The sequence below is a fragment of the Squalius cephalus genome, assembly GCF_949319135.1.
Source record: "Squalius cephalus genome assembly, chromosome: 24".
In the NCBI taxonomy this organism is placed as follows: domain Eukaryota; kingdom Metazoa; phylum Chordata; class Actinopteri; order Cypriniformes; family Leuciscidae; genus Squalius; species Squalius cephalus.
This window is the reverse complement of record NC_137145.1, coordinates 12645589-12666647: the sequence shown is the minus strand read 5'-3', so window position 1 is coordinate 12666647 and position 21059 is coordinate 12645589. Positions and strand designations below refer to the sequence as shown.

General features: G+C 37.3%; 1 protein-coding gene across 4 annotated transcripts in view; it reads left to right on the top strand.

Annotated features, from left to right (window-relative positions):
- Positions 1-10681: 10681 nt before the first annotated feature.
- The window catches only part of ntm (neurotrimin), a 330112-nt gene continuing 319734 nt past the window's right edge, over positions 10682-21059 (top strand). For 2 of the 4 annotated variants that reach the window (XM_079860406.1, XM_079860409.1), the window contains exon 1: positions 10684-10975. In XM_079860406.1, the coding sequence (XP_079716532.1) occupies positions 10915-10975 (61 nt within the window). In that variant the 5' untranslated portion in view covers positions 10684-10914. Of the gene's footprint in view, positions 10976-21059 lie in introns of all 4 variants that reach the window. The other 2 variants (XM_079860403.1, XM_079860410.1) reach the window with 2 other exon arrangements.

Below are 21059 nucleotides of genomic sequence, written 5' to 3'. Positions count from 1 at the left end.
ACACAAATACACACATAGACAGAGAAAGGGTGTGACTGCAATAGAGAGCATTTTTACTGAAATTGTGAAATAAAATCAATAATTTCTGCATAAATCTAAAAAATTTCACACATAAATGAAGGTATGGTATGAGAGCACAAATGCAACGTGGAAAGAACATGACTACACACAGATCAAATACACACAGAGAGACAAACAATAAAGATATTATTGCAAATTTATATAGCATTATTGCAATAATAAGACACTTCAAAAGACCTCAAACAACAACAAAAAAAAATTCTAAACTTTTTAAAATACATTAAATCAGTATTTTGTCAATGTTTAAATATGTAATTCATAAAAAAGCTATTATAAGAGCATTAAGTCGCATCCAGAAAAATGAATGGATCTCTATGGGGCCTCTGCTGGAAGTATATGGTAATTACACTTTGTGGCTAAAACTATATTAGCTACAAAAAAACATCTAACCAGCAGATGGCAGAATTATGCATCTAACACCTAGATCAATATCCAGAAACAACTCATAGTTAAATTTGATCATCATTAATGTGTTTTTTTCATAAAAAAATTATATTTCATATGTATGCTAATGGTGTAGTTGAGGAATTTTGCAGTAAATAGGTAAAAAAGTACTTCATATCCCCCAAAACACAGCATTAATGAATAGATGAGAAGTAAACAAAAAAAAAACATATATTATTTGTATAATTAAAAATGTATATTTTTTGTCCAATTTCTCTATCAATTGTTGGGGTCATATAGACCCCAAAGACCAGATTTGTAAACCGGAAACGAAGACCTTATGAGGGTTAATCATCCGACAGTCTCTATCTGTCAATACAGAAGGTCCATCCATTCATCCATCCATCCATCCATCTATCTATGTCTTTATCAATCAACAGTCTCTAACTATCAACCTATACTTTAATATATACAATTACAAACATAAAAATCCAAAGAAAATTAAATAATGGCATACTGGAAATCAAATGGCAATCAAATAATAAGCAGTTTTAAATGTACTGAATTGAATGCAAGCAACTTATTTATAATCAAAATTAACATCATTTCTCATCATCATCCATTCTGGGATTGATTTTTGACAAAAGCTATAGCAATAACTCAAATTTGACCAAAGAATCTATAGTAGGCAGCATAATTAAGTTGCCTGCCTTTTGAAACAACCTTCATGTCGTTAGCATATGATAAATTAAAATGCAGGTATTTATTGATGGCACAGACATTGAAAAAAACAGCTAAAGGTATCTGCTCAACTGCCCTGACAGACTAAATAAAGCCATGCAGCTTATTTGATGGAGCTGTAGCACATCTATGAAGAATTCGCTGACTAATGTATCTGTCAGTCTCTCTGGCTAATGCACTTCAGGCTGTCCTCAGGTCAGCCGACTCGAGCCGAGACAGCAGTGATTTAAAGGATCACAGAGTGAGCAAGGTGACTTTCTGTGTTTCGACTGTCCCAATGCTAGACTCTCAAATGGCCTGGTACTTGAAACACTCTCCTTCATAGAGTTCCCTCCTAGCTTATACACTTACTCTCCCAGAGTCTTTCATTTCTCTAAGCATGGTCTCACAGTGCTCCGGTCTTATGGTCTGTTCAGTCAACAGGCGAAAGTGCAGGACAGACTCATCTAGAGAGCTGAAATTCTCAGACCGTACTAACAATGCAGTTTGGTTGCTGTAGATTAACTGACTCTTCCTGATCTCTGGTTATATCAAGCAATGGCTTTCCCTTGGGCAACGATATATGCTGCCGGTCTGCAGTGCTAGCAAGAAACCAATTTATTTGGACTGATACGAACACAACAAGGAACCGATGCAGGGCTGAAAAGAAAATCAAGCACGTTTGATTAGTGCTAGGGTTAGTTATTTGAGCCTAAGTATTAGACTACAGTTTAAGCTTGCACTGTTTGTGCTAAACACACAAACAACATGAACAACATGACAAGAAAGGTCTCAAAACTCATAATGAACTCAAAACAGGTGAAACAATTTAATAGACTAATATTAAAGTTAGCATGAAATGAAAATTCATCATATTTATTTTCTAAATGCTTGTTATAGATTCTACTGGGAACAATTCATCCGTGCAAATTCATAAAAAAAAAAAAAATTGACCTTGCAATGTTTAATCAAAAGATCATAACCAGTGTTACATGTATGATCTGTGTTTCCCCCCTTCATTGTGTTTTTGGTTCAGTCCTGTGACCTAGTGCTCCATGATTGTTTTATTTAGTCATGTCTATCACATGTGCATTGTCAATCAACTCATTAGTTATCTTGTTAGTCCCTGTGTATTTATACCTTGTGTTCTCCTTCAGTCTTTGTTTGTTATCGTCAATGTAAGCGTGAGTGCTTGGTGTTTCCCCTGAGAGTTTGGCTAATAAATGTTATTTCTACGTATTCCTCGTCTCCATGAGCGTTGTCCTACACGTAATGTGACAACCAGATCTTCTTGTGAAATGACAGATCATTTAATCTGCTTAAACCTGTCATCAGCTTTTGAGTGCAACGTACACATCTCAATTTCCAATCAACAACCAATGCATAGAAGCTGCCCTATTTTTTTCTTTTTCGATAATCCAACACAATAGGGAAGGAAAATTCTGTTGCCACTTCCATTTCAACGTGCCTTTAAAGGGGTCCTATTGTGCCCTTTTACGAAGTCTTGATTTAGTTTTTTGGGGTGTCTAGAATATGATTTCATGCTTGATTGTTCAAGAAACGCTTTATTTTTTACATATTTTACATTATTACAGCTCCTCTCTCCCCAGTCTGGTTGAATGTGTTGTTTTTGATGAAGCCCCTCCTTCCGAAATTCAAAATGTGCTGTGATTGGTTAGATGGCCCAGTGTGTTGTGATTGGCAGCGCTTAGTCAGAGCCCGTCTACGGAGAGCCTGCCCACTCCCTATTAAGTCCTATTGTACCGAATTTTGGTTGTAGTACCACCAGAGTTCCACTGGGGGCGATCGCCATGAGTGCAAAATGAATGGGAGTCAATGGGGCTAGACGGCTAAATTTGTCTCTTTCACCCGATTGCCGTTGAGAAATCTCAGATCTGATTGTAGATTTTGCAAGTTCAACATGGGTTTTAGGTCGAAAGTTGAATGAAAAAGTACTTATGTCGTTTTGATTTCTTACAGGTTGAGTTGTTGTTGCCCATAACACGCTAGCATTCTGACGTCATTGACATTTTGAAAGACTTTTTAAAGCAAATAAGTGACTCTAAAAAATCTAACACCCAGCAATGTGTAATTTCTTTGCATCTCCTTTCGAATACAACATTCAAATTACTAGACAAAAAATTATATCCTGAGAAAAGTGGATTTTGAGGGGTATACCGCCACTCAGATGTAAATATTAATGATGCCGTTGATTTCAAACCATTTCGAGCCTGATTCAGACCCTGACAAATGTTAACGAAAAAGAGGATTGTGCTGAACGGATTTCAAGCAGGGACTTTTCACAGGACATTTCAGATTGGTATGTTTTTTTGTATGTCATTTTCTTATAGATACGATGTTATCCACTATTATATTTGTCGGAAAATTATGGTAATACAAACAGTAATCAATCACAAAATCATGGATCATTTTCCTAAGGGGTGGTGAACAGTCTTACAAAAGCAAGAGCTTACAAAAGCTAAAGTAAACTACATCAATATTGTAATGTTAGTTAGCAGGCTAGCGGAGGCAAAGCTTTGCCCTTCCTTTACACCATAGCTATCATAGCAACTACATAAAGCTTATAATTGCAACTGTTAATAGAAAACACAACTACAAATAATAAGACATACTTACAAGTTGTGATCCATTAAACAACAGATTGTCCCGAAAAAATGGGAATGGCTACGTCTTTCAGGAGAAGCTTTTGTGCGTATAGTCTGCATTGTACTCTCTTCTGGAAGCTGTTCTCTGTGAAATGTGCAGCGCACAGACAAACGTTGATGTTATAATGTTCAGAAACAGTGTTAAAAAATGTATTATAATATAAAAAGAGGTTGTCATTTTTTATAGAGTTTTTATAGAATTTTTATAGAGGTTATAAAAATAAATTATAACCTTTCTAAGTTTGTCAGCCTTAGGACAAACTTTTTCCTCTTCTCTAAAACAGCCCAACATGGCCTCACCCCCTTTGTTGCATGTTCCCAAGGGCAGGGTTTATGTCAATTTTAGGGAAGAAGCTCGTTGTAGTCCCTACCAGCCGTTTGTTGTAGTCCTTAAAAAAACGATTTCCGTAAAAAAGAAAATATCTCCCTTTGCATTGAACTTTGAGAGTCATAACTTTGCAGATGTAGTTTATGCTCAAACAGCAACATTAACCACTAACTAAAGTTAGAAAAGTTAAATCATAATCAAGAAGCCCTTTAAAGCATGGAGCTGAGCCATATATTAGGCTCTTAAGAGTAGGGCTAGTAAACAACAACCCAGAACACCCTAGCAACCACATAGCAACATTCTAAAAGCCATTGAGAATACCAACTGCACAGCAACACCATTGCGTCAAAGCAGCGAGATTTGTTTTGGAGAAAAATTCACATTTGTTTGCCAATTGAATATGTTTTGTTTGTTATTTAATTTATATTTGGTCCTGGCTCAAATAATCATTTACCTGTAACAAAGTTTTGCTACTAATTCTGACCGGCTCAAGCTTGTTATCAAGGTTGCAGGCAGTGTATTTGTGTCAGAGATGTCAATGAATATAATCATCTTTATGCCATGGCTTGACGTACTCAGTTAAGCAGGATTGTCAAATAATCAATTTTTCCCACACACTTCATTTTCTGCCAAATGGTTTGCTGTTTCGACTCCGAATTGCTTCAGGGATTTTTTTTTATTCCTTGTGTGACGTAAAAGGATTCATTGACATTGGAGATGACAAGCAGTTTCACTTCACTGAGCTGGTTAATGATTTTTCACATTCACATTCAAAGCCAAATTTAACAGCAAGTCACCTGCTGAGGTCTTCAAGGAAGAACAATGGAAAGCCATTATTACATGATTAATTTATGTTCACCTTTTGCACACCAGATGCAGCTACAACAAAATGCAGCGACCACAAAATATTTATTCGCTTTCTCAACCTGTTTCTGAAGTGGTGCTCCACACCTAAAAAAACCCAATTAATTATAGTGCTTCTCTAAAGTGGATGCTGGACTTAGAGTGTTTTACTGACACGAGGAAGTGTGTGCATGTTTTTAAATAGTATTAATGGCCTTGGAAGTAGGCCAACATTTGTTTATTTGATTCACCAATTGGCAGTAGAAAAGCACATAATGTTTTTAATAACCTTCTGATATCTCTCATAGGCCCACTTCCTCATATCATAAAAAGTGCTTAGGAGAGACCAGGGAATGTTGAAAGTTGTAACACGGTTGGCTTAACCAATAAAAAATGAGCTACCGAGGTCTTTAAGTAAAAATGGATTGGAATGGAAAAATAGAAAGGATTTAACCCCAAAAATACTGAAGAGTATAAATATATCAGTATGTGTGGTACGTTTTAGGGGGCGTTTACACGACACCATTTTCAAATAAAAACGGAAAACTTTTAATGCATTTTGGTCGTTCATTTACACGACAATGGCATTTTCAAGGCCTGAAAACGCAAACTTTTGAAAACAGGTTTCAAAGTGCAAGTTTTTGAAAATTAGGGTAAGTGTACCTGTTAAGCCCACCAAAATCTAAGTCTAGGTTTTTTCCATAGATATTGACATGGTTTATAAGAAAAATCATTTGTTAAAATGCAAGATTTATCTCTTATTTGAAAATGTATTAATTAGTTGATGTACTTTTTAGAATATAAAATGTAATTTAGGATAAAGTCAGTAGTCTGGCATGGGCTTAATTGGTACTTTGGCACCATTTAAGCCCGGATGTGTTCCAAATAAGCCCACATCATCACTGATTCACAAAAAAATTTAATTAATTGATTTTAAAGAAGTAAAACATCACTATATTTATTCAGTGACAGGGAAGTATTAAAAAAAATCCTTTTGCCAAAGTTTGATTAGAGCCCTGGGTGGGATGGGGAGGTGTCAGTGGCCGGTGGTCTGGAGCCTTAAGTCGGCTTAACTGGAGTTGTAGCTGGAGTCATGCTGTAAAGTTTGACCGGGTGTATCTCGGGAGCCAAGCCGAGTTGGGGCTCCATACTCTGGGGTTTCAGGGGTCTCCTAGTGTGCCCCCCACACCGGGAGTATGCGGGAGTAACACAGCCACGTCCAAGTGATCTGGTGCAGACTGGTGCATAGATATATATACACTAGATGTCGCCTTGGCTACGGCAGTTCTTAACGAATGCCGTAGCCAAGGCGACATCTAGTGTATATATCTATGCACCAGTCTGCGCACACGTCACACAGCAGGATGCGCGCGCGCCCTCAGATCACTTGGACGTGGCTGTGTTACAAGAGGTAAAAACGATATAAATACTGTTCGTTTTCTCATACAAACCGCTCGTTTCGTGTCTTAGGCCATCAATGTGTACTTACGATGGGGAATTGTTTAATTTGGACGATGGGGAATTGTTTTAATTTGGACTCTGTGCATGCTCTTTGAGACAGTGACCACAGACCTGCATAATATGACTGACAGACAAGAACGGTTTGACCTAAAAATATCAAAATTGAAACTACTGCGGAAAAAAAGACACCTACATCTTGGATGCCCTTGAGGTAAGCTAAAACTTACCAAAATTTAATTTCAAAGTGAACTATCCCTTTAATACACTTACCCTAAACCTTTACTGTCTCTGTGTAAACTACAAAAACGCACATTTGTGAAAACGGTGATGTCCTGTGCATGCATGTTGTGAGTTCAGTCTACAAGTGCATAATATTTCTTTACAAAGTGACCAAGGCAACTACTGGCCTGGTATGCAGGTCTGTTTTTTAATCGTTTTCGCGGATCCGTGTGAATGGGATCATTTTGACAACGTTGTTGTCTGTCCACAGAAAAGTGGGTGTAGGTGTTGCGTGGCTAGATGTATTAATCCATAATACATAGCTCTCTCTATTTACTCCCAATATCTGAGCCAGCCGCTGAAGACGAGGTGGATTAATTTTGTTTTCGAAGAAAATGCTCCCTCAACTCCACCAAAATTCGTTTATGTACTTGTGCACATCTTATACTGTGTTTACTCAGCTCTTACGGTGATTTTCTGGAGTAAAACTTACGCTTCATCTTTTGTGTGATGTAAACTTTATTAAACTCATCAGAATATTTTTGGCCATCATTCGGATGGGTCCTCTACAGCAGGCTTGTTTAGTGGATACAAGCAATGACAAATACATTATTATAACCGTAATTAAACTAAACTATACCTGTTCCATCTCCATAAAGCATATATTCTCTGACTCTGTAGTCATTATTGTCAGACTCCGGGTCGAAATGAACACCGTTACAGAGAGTATCTGTTTTGATATTAGCATCATTCCGTGATATGAGATTGTAGCACGCTCGTGAGGCTCCGCCCCCTGTGCCATGCAGCAGCAGCTCATTTGCATTTAAAGGGCACACACTAAAATGGTGCGTTTTTCTGAGCCCCAAAAAGTGACATTTTAAACATGCTGTAAAAAAAAAACTATCTGTTGGGTATTTTGAACTAAAACTTCACATACACACGCTGGGGACATCAAAGACTTATTTTACATCTTGTGAAAAAGGGCATAATAGTTTTCCTTTAATTTACACACTTTAAATTGGGGCCGTTTACACAAAACCGTTTTCAACTAAAAACATTAAACTTTTTATGCAGTTTTGGCAGTTCATTTTCATGACAATGGCATTTTGGGACCTTGAAAATGCTAACTTTTGAAAAAGTGATTCAAAGTGCAAGTTTTTGAAAATGATATTGTTATCGTCTCCGTGTAAACCACAAAAACGCAAATTTGTGAAAACGGTAATGTCATGCGAATGTGTATTAAGGGTGCTTCTCAATTATTATTTGTGCATCTTCGTTTTCTTTCCTCGCGTCTCAGCTCCAGCCCCTATAGGATGTGAGGGAAGGCTGCAAGGAAAGAAAATGAGGACGGAAGAATCGAATGAAAGCTTTTTTATACATTGGAATACTTGATCACTCAAGCGTCACTTCACAGCATCATCAGCTGCGCTCAAAGGATCTGCCCTTATGTTGTTGAAGTTTGTTTTTTTAAGAAATTCATAATAAATAATAATAAAGCAAGATACCCTGTTGAAATATGTGAGATGTGTGGTTTATATAAACTGCAAAGGTAAAGTATAAATTCAAATTATTGTGACTGAAGAGAAGGGGGAGGAGAATTTATACGTGCGTCGCGTTTAGTCGGTAAAACACTTACGCATAGGATACACCTGTGTATCCTTGCTCATAACTCCTCTGGAAGCCTCCTCCTCGATCCTCACCAAGACGTTGCCTAATGCCTCAGAAAATCCAATCTGCCTGTTTACATGACAGTCGCATTGGCACATATCCGATTTATATCTGATTTATTTCCACATATGAATGAGGCCTGAAACCGATCTAGAAATATCTGAATGCATGCGTTTTTTTCCTGTTTACACTGTCATAGAACACATCTGATCTGTAACACATATGAGCAAAAAATCGGAATTGGGTTACATTTCACTGACAGTGTAAACGAGGCCTTAGAGAATTGAGATGTCCTTCAAGATGGCTGAGCTCGATCGGTTTCCGGGTCATAGGATCATAGACAGTATGATCAGTACTGGACACAGCGACCCCATTGGATTCAACGGAGACAAGTGAAGTCAATTAGAAGCTCTCACTTCCTGATGGCTGACCGTACTGCGCAGACTCAAACTGAGCTTGACGACGTCGATGTGACGTGAGCAACCCGTCTATCTTCTAGTAGCTGTGCCAAGAGAAATCTGAATCATTCCCTTCCGAAACTTGCAGAGACGGAGAGTGTGAGTAGGAGCTGTCCATGAGCTAGGAGCAAGAGAAACTTTTGCTAAGTATTCTGATTAATTATTTTGTCATTTTGCCTCCACCTCCACGGTTATGACGCAATCGTTAGCCTATTTTTACAAAAATTGCTTCTACGGGGCCATAACGTAAGACACAAGGTAATGGAGCCTTTTATACATTTTCGTGTTTCTTTAGAAATAAATAATAGACAAATGGAGTCTTTAAACACCTCAGATGTAAAGTTATTCGCTGTCAAAGTGACGCCAAAATGAATGGGAGTCAATGGAATGCTAACAGCAGGTGGGGGTCCGCTAATCAATGGCGGCGCCCGGGGAAGCTTCAATATTTTATGAAACAGTGCCCCCCTGCATAGGATGGAGGACGGAGGAGAGAGGAGGGATATTGAGAAGCACCCAAGGTCCTGTCCCAAATGGCGCACTTCATGTGGACTTTCGGTCTCGTGGACTTAAATTGTGCGTGCTTGCCGAGTCTATGAGTCCGTAGGCCGTCCCATTCAGCATTTTAACGCTCTGAAGTGTGCTCAGCAGCGCCCCCTTTGTACCCTTGAAGCGGTCTTCCACAAAGCCCGCATAGATGCAGGCTCCACACACTTTAACTACCCAGGAATCCTTGCGAAAGGCCAATCAGACAACGGATGGGAGGAGATTTCGCTCACGGACAATTGTTGACATGGCTGAGAAGAAAATATTACGGTTTTTATGACCTAGATGTACATTTTACCAGTTGTAACCTACAGTTTATACAAACATTATGGTCATCGACCAGTGGTTGATGTCTCAAACATAATAATAGTGCGTTGAATAATACGATCACATTATGATTCATTAAATAAATAGAACCGAATGTCAGGGCTTTACTGAGTCATATGTAAACATAGTATGAATATTGAAACCTGTAAATTCATCTGAAACTCATGCACATTTTCATTATGTGATAAAATTGTAATCTTAGTTCAAATGGAACATTATGTATTATTATGTACAACTGTATACATCATTTAAATAAGCATGATGTATCTATTGGCATGCACAATATCAAAATATAGAACTGTAAAATTAGGCTAGTTGACATGGAGATAAAACGTCGGAGTGCAAAAATGTGATTTCTCCTGTCCAACAACAACCAGACTGTTATTTTTGGCTTGTCGATCGAGTCTGTCCCAAAAATACCTCTCAATGCGCCCTCATGGACTCACGCCAAGGGCCCTATAGGTCTGCACTACATGACGTCACCAAAGTGTGGACTCTGAGGAAGTCCACAAGTCCGGAGTGTGCCATTTGGGACAGGGCCTAAGTGTTCAGTCTGTATGCACTTGTTTCTTTACAAAGTGACATCGCCAACTACTGGCCTGGCATGCATATTTTAATAGTTTTCGCTGATCCGTGAGAAAGGGATAGTTTTGACAACGTTGTTGTCTATACAAAGAAAAAAAGCAAAGGAAAAACGTTTCAGTTTTTAGTATATTAAAAACTCCTCCTCCTAAAAAAGTTAGATGCTGAAACAAAATGTAGTAGAACGCTGCTTGTTTTTTGTTTTCCGTCAATAAAGGACCAATTTCGAGACAGTGGGGTGAATTAATTTCAATGGGCATGCTGCAAAATTAAACTCAACAACTGTTATAAAAGGACTAAGCAATAAAACAAACGGCCTTATATGCAGCAAATACACTATTGGAAACTAACCCAAGCATTGCACTTCAAATGCACAGTCTCTTGAGCAAATGAAAACAGCGGGTTCTTTTAATCCTGTGGAAGCCAAGCCAAACAGCTCCATAAGCAATACCTCACTGAAGGAGGGACTTCTCAGCGCCTGCGTAGGTGAGTGAGCGAGTGCCCACTTCACAGTTACTTAGAGTCTGGGACTACACTTCCACTTCCACTTATTCCTCCGGATTTTCAAATTGGTATTTGCAAGAAGGAAAACAATCCCGCAGACCTCACGCGCACTCGATCCTCTCCAGACGCCATGAAGAATCCCGTGTGCTGGGTCGTCCTGACTGGAATATCCATCGCATTTATTCAACAAGGTAAGATTAATCTTTTCGGGAGATTTACATATTATTCGGAAAGTGTTTTTTGGCAGGAAAACCATTGGTTTTCATTTGGAGATTATTGTGTGGGTCTCGTGGTGGTCGCGCTCGCAGATCAATAAAGACAAGTGCAACTCTGTGGCGTTTTCTGCGGCTTTAAACTGTTACGATGGTTATAATTCTGTTTGGCTTTTGATGTATTTTCAGAATATTAGACGGAGGACTGATGGTTTGACTTTATATTCGCGTTTGAAAGTTTTCTGAAAAGCGCATTGGATGTGGTGTGTGAGGACGCTGTCTTTCCAAACGCGTGCACTTGTTTCACATCTGTGCGACTGCGCAACAGTGTAATGAGTGCGTTCAGAGAGCAGCTCCCATCGTAGTTTCTGATAAACTGGTTTAAGTTGGTTGCAGAGATATACTAAGTTGTGTTCAGCTGAGTTAAGAAGGGTTAATCTGTCGAGGGAATGACCTCGTGCTTAACATATGCCCTGTCAGGAGAACGCGCCAGTCTCTCTGGCTTGTTATAGATGTGCTTTGCTGTTCATGCATGATTTGATGAAAAAATGAAGCACTAATCATTTAATATACGCGGGATACTTAACTAAAAATGTAATAATCTGTCATTATTTACTCACCCTCATGTCTTTTCTAACCCAGTATACAGGAGAGAAAAGTAACGTCATGGTCGTCTTTTCCAGGCAAATACAATGAATAGGGGTGAATGTCAAGAATATAAATAAAAAAGATACAAAATAATCATAAAAGAAATCCATATGTCTTGTATATTACAAGACTTCTGAAGTAATGTGACACCGACTGTGTGAGGAAGAAACCGCGAATATTCAGTTATTCACTGGAAATCATGATTTTCGTCCGTGACAGAAGCTATTGTGATTCGTCAACAAATGATTCGCTTGAATCGGATCTTTGTAAGTAATTGATTGCTCGTTCAACAATCTGATTCGTTCGATTTGTGAGTTCGACTTAATGGTCTAGTGGTCCCATGAAATGGATATTCATCCATTAATCTAAAATGCATTTTACTGTAATGAAATAGGCTAATAGGCAAATATTCAATTTCTAAATGCATTATATTATCGCGAATACAATTTTTTTTTTGACTTTTTAACAATTTAACTGTTCTGGTGAAACGTCAGACTTCTCTGGTGACTTTTGCTGGACTTCTCAGTCATTTAGCCAACTTAGTGACCATGAAATCAAAATGGACCGTCAAAATGTGTCATTGGAGAAGCGGTAATTAAATGTCTGTTTTGGTCACTGATTTTTGGCCCTAAACTGTTCGGTTCTAAATTTTCGGTTGAACATTTTTTTGGTGCATTCCTAGGGACAACCTGTCACTCACAGCAATAGCAAACCCCGACGATCCAATCAATTCCTGAATCATGTTGGACAAAAACAAATCAGGTCCCGCCCTACATTTTTTCTTGTTCAAGAAGCTGTTTCACTCGGATATATCTTTCACAATAGAGAAGGAAAGACTATCAGCACTTCCTTGTCATGCTGACTTTAAAATAATAGGTTACTGAACCCCGGTTCTCTGGAATAGATGCCCTTTCCAAAGGTGGATCTTGAACACGAGATGATGAAAGAGAACCTGCTTTTTCTTACAGTCGACTACAAGCTCCCATTCAGATCTGCCTTCATCTAATCAACAACCGAAGGATAGATCTAAGTCCCTGCCATACATTGTTTTCTTTTTTCTCTTCCGGATGTGCATCACAATACGGAAGAAAAGATGTTACTTCTGTTGCATTGTTACTTGACCATCTCACTGGGAGTTGATGATTTTCTGTGAATAAATTTGAGTTTCATTACACAAAGCTATGGTATGACTTAAGACTTGGAATATAGCCCACAAAATCAATTTATCACAAAAGTGGTGGATTCATGCTGAAGTTTTTTTTTCTTTTCTTTTTTGGCTCACATCTTCTATTACCATTCACTGAAATTGTATGAAAAAACTGACTAGCACAACCTTCATTTTGTCTCCTGTGTTCAACAGAAGAAAGAAAATCAATTGACATGAGGGCGAATAAATCATGATAGGATTCTCATTTGTAAACTATCCCTTTAATATTGATTAACATTTAAAAATGTAAGTCTCAGTGATATGGTAATGTTAATAGTACATGTTGTTGTGTTCAAAGAAAAAAAAAATACACGTGATGACTTTATAAGGTCAAATAAGATTTGAAAATGTGGCAAGTACTCTATTCAGTCTGGTTCTTAAGTGCTCGTAACAGAATCCACTCAGCATCTGACCGTGACGCGTCCCTCTTCAAAAAAAATGATGTATCCTAAGCAAATATACATACTTGTCCTTGCAGCCCCTACTGTCTGCACAATCAGCTTCCACTAGTGTAGAATTAGAATTGTGTTTAATGGAGGTTGTCAGGGGTTAAGAGTGTTTTTTGGGGCGAAGGGAGAGGGAGAAGATGTCATTGGTTGCCAGGAAGCTGCAGACTCCCTTGCTGCGCTCAAGCCAACATCCCTCCAGGCCTGAACTGTCCACTGAACCCCCTGTCACTTTTCTTACTCTCTCTCAGCCAAGGCAGGAATTATATGTCATTAAATTGAAATTTGGTGCCACAGCTGTGGTCCAGCTTCACACGGAGAGAATGGAGTACAGTACAGTGATTTAACGGAGAGAACTTCCCTTTGAAATAGACTTTAGGATCATTGCTCAAGAAGAGTTCAACTCATGAAGTTTAATCAGTGGATGACAGCAGAGCATGAGGCATCTTTACAGTAAAAATAGAATCTACAATAGTTGTAATTCCCAGAAATGAACGTCTAGGGTGATGTTTTCATGATATATTTAAGATGATTTCACTGACTAGCCCTAATTAGGACAAGCAACAGTTTAGTCAGCCATTTGATTTTAGAGGTGCTCTGAAAAATCTTAAGAGATTACAATGTCAAAATGACCTGATCTTTTGTCTGATGATGCCTTTTATTAAGATATTAAATGCAGCTTCATCTTTCCAAAGTGACACAGTCCCGCTGAGTCTCAGCATGATGTGTTATTAGGCAAATTAGACCCATTAGGTGTTGATGATTGATGACAGAAAGTAAGGGGTGCCGATTTCAGCCTAAGATGTAAAATTATTTCTTTGCTAATCTGATCAAAAAGACAAGAGTGCTGACACATTTTCTCAAGTGAATTGTTATTGTGTGTCACTATTATATTGACGTAGCCTTTACGACCACAATTATTTCTCAGTTTGTTGTTGTGCCTTTAATTCAAATTACTTTGCAGGAAATAAGTTTTAGTGTTAACTGAAATGCGTTTCCCTTTATAAGAACAAAAAACGACTAATTCCATAAAACTAATATAGAAATCCCTACATATGCAGGGAGTCCTGTGAAGCTGCAGTGATTCTGGTTGTGAAAAATAATAAAATATTATAAGATGTATAAATATGATTTTTTTTTGTGTGTATATAGTGTTGAAGTGGACAGTGGTTTTGTGTCAAAAGTGTCAAAACCAATTTCACATCCGTTTTGGCTTGTTTTTTTGCGCGTCTATTTAAATAAATACCTAAAAACGATTTGTCAGTGGCTAATAAGTAGCTTTAGTTCAAATTTCGGACTCTCTGACCTTTCTATACGCATAAAGCCTGCTTGTTTATTCCATAAGTAATCAGGGATAGTACAAAATAGCCTTCATATAGGCTGATGTAAACAGCAATGTCTTAGTGATCCTAGTGGTCCCAGCACTGTTCATTAAACATCTGCCACAATGACGTGAGAAGATTCTGTCAGACACTGTGCTCATTCACAAAAGCCATTGAAGAGAAGTTCAGCACTGTGTCCAGTGAGTGATTCTGTGAAGTATGAATGACCTAGACGTTTAGATTAGGAGTTGGTGCAGTGAACATCCATAGATGGGGCTATTCATGGGTTGTCACGTCTGAAGAATGCAGCTTTCATAAGTTGGCAGCCCAATATCTCTGTTTCTATGTAACCAGCATGTCAAAAAAAATGCAATTGGAAAACTTTTGACATGTCAAATATTCACTCAGGAACAATCAAGTTATTGTTCAAAGCCATGAGCACTTTAAATCTTAAGAATCCTGGAAGAAGCTGCATTTTCTGACTTTTATTTATGTCTCATACACAGTGTCCAAAATGGTATGGTTCGGGTTTGAGTTCTGTGACATTAATGGCTGTTTCTTTTCATGCTTCTGGAGTCCCACTGTTCTGAAGCTAACAATAAGACGCGTTTTAGCCATTGCTGAGTTACTTTGGAAACTCTTTCAAAAGGCACACGGCTGGAACATGCTCTTTCTCTTGAAGCATTAATGAACCTGTCAAACTCGTCTCTTCTACACTCACCGAGAGGCAAACATCTCTGATCACACAGGCTGCATCTCAGTCTTAATGGTGTGATTATAGCGACTTCACTGGCAGAGATCACAAATGGCTCGAAACATAAAATATGAGATGCCAGATTTTTACCATTTCTCGACATAAAAATGACATAAAAATGACACTAAAGCTTTCTATAGCACAAAGTAGGCCTGTATATACATATTTAGTAATTGCAACGTTGTACACTAAATCCTTCCAAGTTTTGTTTAAAGTAGATATTTTTCAGCACAGTCTGGATTTACAAAAAAAAACTGACCTCTGCCCCCTTTTTTCTCTTTGAGGGCCACTTATGTTAGCCAAGAATAACTTTTGCTCCAAAAACAGTCAGAATTTTTCACACTCTCTCTGACCCTCAGTGTTAAACATGATGTTATTTTTTGTTGCTGTGCCTTTAAAGGAGAACTCCGGTCAATTTTAACATTGAGCTAATTTTTTTTGTAAATTTGGAGTGCTGTCAGTACAGAGAAAAACGACAAAAATCGGTGTTGCCTACACCGTGTTATCCTCTTTTTAAAATTTGCACCCTGTTGACTTCAATGGGGCAAGTTTTAAACCTGCTTTTAGCCTCTTAACATCCTTGATGTGTCATTACAAGTGCCCAGCCATGTGAGTGATTCCTTCAGAGTGAACGCGGGTGAATCTGACTGCAGTAGATGTGAAAGATATGAATAAAAGTGAATACCTGTAAATACCTGTATTTACATCCTGTTTTCGGTCGAAGTCCACAGTAGTGGATTGTCGAGTTCACGCGCGTGATCATAGGTACTAAACCTATGCGCGTGAACTCGACAATCCACTACTGTGGACTTCGACCGAAAACAGGATGTAAATACAGGTATGTGCGCTGGCTGAATTAACATCACTTTTATTCATATCTTTCACATCTACTGCAGTCAGATTCACCCGTGTTCACTCTGAAGGAATCACTCAACATGGCTGGGCACTTGTAATGACACATCAAGGATGTTAAGAGGCTAAAAGCAGGTTTAAAACTTGCCCCATTGAAGTCAACAGGGTGCAAATTTTAAAAAGAGGATAACACGGTGTAGGCAACACCGATTTTTGTCGTTTTTCTCTGTACTGACAGCACTCCAAATTTACAAAAAAATGAGCTCAATGTTAAATGCCCTTTAACAACATTTAATGGTTGTGTATTGGTGTTAGTCCTTAAATAATGACCTCTTTACAAAGCTTGCATTGTGGGATTATGTGACAATGAAATTGAATAATCATGTTAACAATTGCAATGATTTTTGATGGCAATATAAAATTAAGAGACATAATGAATATTGTGATGACTAATCACTTTTTAATTCTAAAGAGCGTATCATTACACTAATTTCATACCTTGTCTTGTGAGTCACGAGTGTGTGATTGCGTTAACGGAGGTATTTTAATAGCCTGATTTAAACCTAATTGGCAAAAACAGCATTTGATGCATTTCTGTGAATTATCCCAACCTGTGTTTGAATCAATTCAAAACTCTGATTCAGCAATTGGTTTGTCATTTCTCAAGAACGTTCACATTAATGTTCATTACATTGCAGTACATTTCCATACGTTAACTCATTTTTCTTAATCGTTTGAAATAAATGTAGAATTTCTTTGTGAAATGATGAATCCTACTGCTGGTGGAGTTGAAGATCAGTGTTGTGTTGTTCTTCATCTAACAGATGGGGGATAGAGTGATTGAGCAGCACATGTTGAGACTCTAATCCCTGTGTTTTTGATTAGTTTGTGGCCTCTATGAGGAGTGAAGAGGTAGAGCAAGGCCTGGACATTTCAATTAGAGCTATCAGGGATTGTGCCGTTACCCTGCACAAACCCTGATTAAAAAAGCTCTGCTAATCTATCAGAGTGCTGCTACTCAGCTTTTAAGGCATAATGGGCGTTACTTGTCAATACAGAAGTCTTCCAACTGAAAATGGCATGGATCAATCAGCCTTTTAGTTAAAGCCAAAATGACTTTGAGTAGTGTTATGAATTCAGCAAGCAGGGTTTTTTTTATTACACTTAAAGCATTTTTTATCATTTTAATTCCTAAACATTCATCTAGAGGTTAGCTTTCAAAGGTTCTCGCAAGAACTCAGTCAGCATGTTGTCATAATCTAATGACGTTCTTTGAGTAAAATCTAATATGTGTGAAGTGGAATAAAAAGAAGCAACAAGCATTTAAGGCTGAAATTACGGTTGACTCAGCATTCATTGAATAGCTTTCCGGCGCAACTTCTGCTTTGCTTGTTGAATTTCATGGAAGCTTATGGAAAGCTTGTTATAATTAATGTTAAATGCTTGAGTGGAAATCTTAATGGTCTTTTTGGGTCACTGTTGAAATGGAATTTTCTCATTAATCATAGGCTCTTTGTTATCTGTTTTTTTTTCCTCTTACAGTTGCTTCACTTATGTTAACAAGTAGTCCTGTGCAAAAACAAATTCCTCACACCATCGTGGGTTGAAATAGAGATACAGGGTCATTCCATGTCAACTCAATCAGAGGTCCCTGGCTAATTTTTTTTTATTTTTAATTTAGATTATTTTTTGTCTTGTGAAAGAAATACATAAATGAAGAAGAAAGCCAAAATATTGAATGCAATGAATGTATATTTACTGAATAATCCACTATTTTGTAGAGAGGGGTCAAAATGACCATTTTCATCTGAGATTTGGAGCCAAATTACAGGGGGAGAAAATGACTTTAGAAAGACTCAGACAGGTATGTTCTATGCAATTGTGTTGATAGAAATAAAAAGAGGTACATTTCTAATTTCAACACTATTTGTTATTCAGATATTTCTCTTTAAAAGAAAAAAATATCAACTGTATGCAAAGTGACCCACATTTGTTTTTTGGCAACTGAAAATGTGTACAATTGACTAATTTACTTAAGGAGGCACATTAAGATCTCCATATCTCTGGCATTGTACCATATATGGCCTTTAAAATGAAGGTACTAAAGGAAATGTTTGTTAAAAAACAAAATTTAAAAGGATGTTAAGAAATCTTCAATACTTCTTGAGTTACAGGCATGCAAACTTGGGGTAAAATACACAAGAAAGTGCTTTTTTCCATTTTTGTACTTATATATTATGAGCATTGAGAATAGCTGGATGGCTGAAACGTCTGCTCTTGCTCTATTAAAATAATTGATTCTTTTTGCTAAAGACTTTGTCTAGTTTTTCAGAGTGCGAACCATTTACAGTCTCTTTGAACTTTTATATTTGACATGTAATGCAACAAAATTGCTAAAGTAAACCGATGTTACTATTATACCTACCAATCTCTGTGTAAAAATATAGGCTTTTTAAAAATAAACTGACTTTTTAAAGTCATTTTTACCCTCCTGTAATTTGGCTCCAAATCTCATGTGAAAACTAATTTTGACCCCCCTCTGTGAATTGCTCAGTTAATATCCATCTGTGGCATTTCATATTTTTTGGCTTTCATCACTATTTATCTTTGTCTTTATTCAGAAAAAATATTAACTAAGAAATTTGGTTAATTTGACACGGAATGACCCTGCACCGATTGCAATTTTCTCGGCTGATTCCAATTTGTTTGTAATTGTGACCGATTTTTGCAGATTCCGATTTTCTTTCAAAGAACTATAATTGACAGCAAAGAAACTCCTCCTTTTCTTCAATGTAAAATTTTATTTTCATAAAAAACAAGTAAAAAGACTAATAAAATAAGAACAAATAAACATTTTAAGCAACAGCACAAATAAATGCAATAGAATAAAGAGGGATATGAAATAAACATGGCTTTACATTTTTCAGTTATTCAGGTAAGAAATACAACAGAAATGAAAGGAATCAAATGAAAATAACACTGAATAGTCTTCATTGTAAAAATTCAAACACACATTCATGCTTACAATTAGTTACAAAAGTTATTCAGTCAAGAGCAGAGAGTTATTTTCTAAATCTTGATTAACATGACAGACAGCAGCAGGAATATTAGACTCCTGTGCCGCTGGCAACAAAACGGACCGGCTCGGAATTGATTAGACGTGAGACTGACCGGCCGGTTACCAGTCCGGGCCGATCATGCGGAAAATTGGAGGATTCCGGTCCCTGGCCGGTCGATTGGTGCATCTCTAGATTTAAAGAAACATCCGTCCTTGAATACTACAACATTCTCACTCTTGAATAAAATATCGCATTGATCAAACTCAATCTAGTATACAAAGTCATGTACATCATAACATGAATTTACAACAAATCTTGGGAATCTAGTTTGCTGAATTCCCTGGCCGTTCCACTTGTGTTTCTGTATCATTTTCCATCAGCATTGGAAATGAGTAATTTCCACAGGCTGTCAAATCACAATAACCTCTTAAGCAAGCTATGTAAATATTCATTCCCTTGAGAAGTTTGGTTATAAGTGGACCCTGCGTGGCTCAACAACTTGCCAGAGGTTGGAGGAATTAATCTCGTTGAAATCGATGATGTCAGCTCTCTTGTCACACACATCAAACAAGATTTGTGACCCAAATCTTGTAAATATAAATATTTCACAGTTTCGTAGTTCATTTTTTGCCTCCTTAATAACATTAGATTAAGTTAGGACCGATAATAGCTCATCTCATTAAAATTTGACACTTAATCAAGCAATGTTTGCAATCGCTCATTTGCATGTCCCAGCAGAATTAGAAGTAGTGGATGCATATTTATCAGGATGCTTTAATAAGGATGTAAGTGTTCAGGGCATAAAATATAGAGCTCAAGAGCTTTTTTTTTTTTTTTTAGATGAATATTGTTTTTTAATATCTTGATGTAAATGCAATTTTCCCTCCAGGTTTTCTTGTCTTTTTCTTTTGTACTAACATCCAGGTCTATCTCGTTGTTTTTGGATTTTTTTTTATGACAACATCTAGATTATGGTCACCTTTTGACCACTTCAGATGACTTTGCCATGTTAACATTGAATAACATGCATACTTCTCTTTAGATTCACTACAGTAGTCATTGTGCAGTTCAAGTCACTGACTACTTAATCTTCAGGTCAGCCACTAAATTATAAAATGAAATGCTAATACTGGAGAGTATAACCTTAGAAATTCAATATTCCCTCTGATATGAGCTAAGGTAGAGGTTTATGTAAGGAATGCTCAAGAGTGTGTCTGCTACAGCTGTAATATAATAATGCTTCTCTTAGGGACTCTCCTTGTATCCTGGTGTCTAGATTTTATATATTTATATGCTGCCTGCTGTGAACGAGGAGATTAGAGCAAAGCAACATATAGAGAGACAACGATGAGAAGAGAATGAGTTATTTTGAGAAATATATATATTTTTGGTCCTCTACAGCCATAAAGTTTTGGCTGAGATGACAGAATTGCTAGTCAAAGCTGACTTTATATTCTCACAATGCAGTTCAAAATATTTTTATCAAGCAATGACTGCTCGACAAAATAAAAAATAATTGATAAAAATAATCGACAGTGAATTTCATTAATATTTTTGCACAGTGAACAAAGATGTCTTTGAAAACAAAAGTTTGAGCATATTTACTTAGATTTTATTGTATTATTATTTTAAAGTCCGCATTTGACGAAAGTAGTGCATTCTAAAGCAAGCGAGTGATTAAATGGCACTGTCATCATTAAACTCCAGATACTATAAAAGGCGCTCATGCACTTTTTAAAAGTCGGCACGAAATGAAAATTTCTAAAGGCACGTTA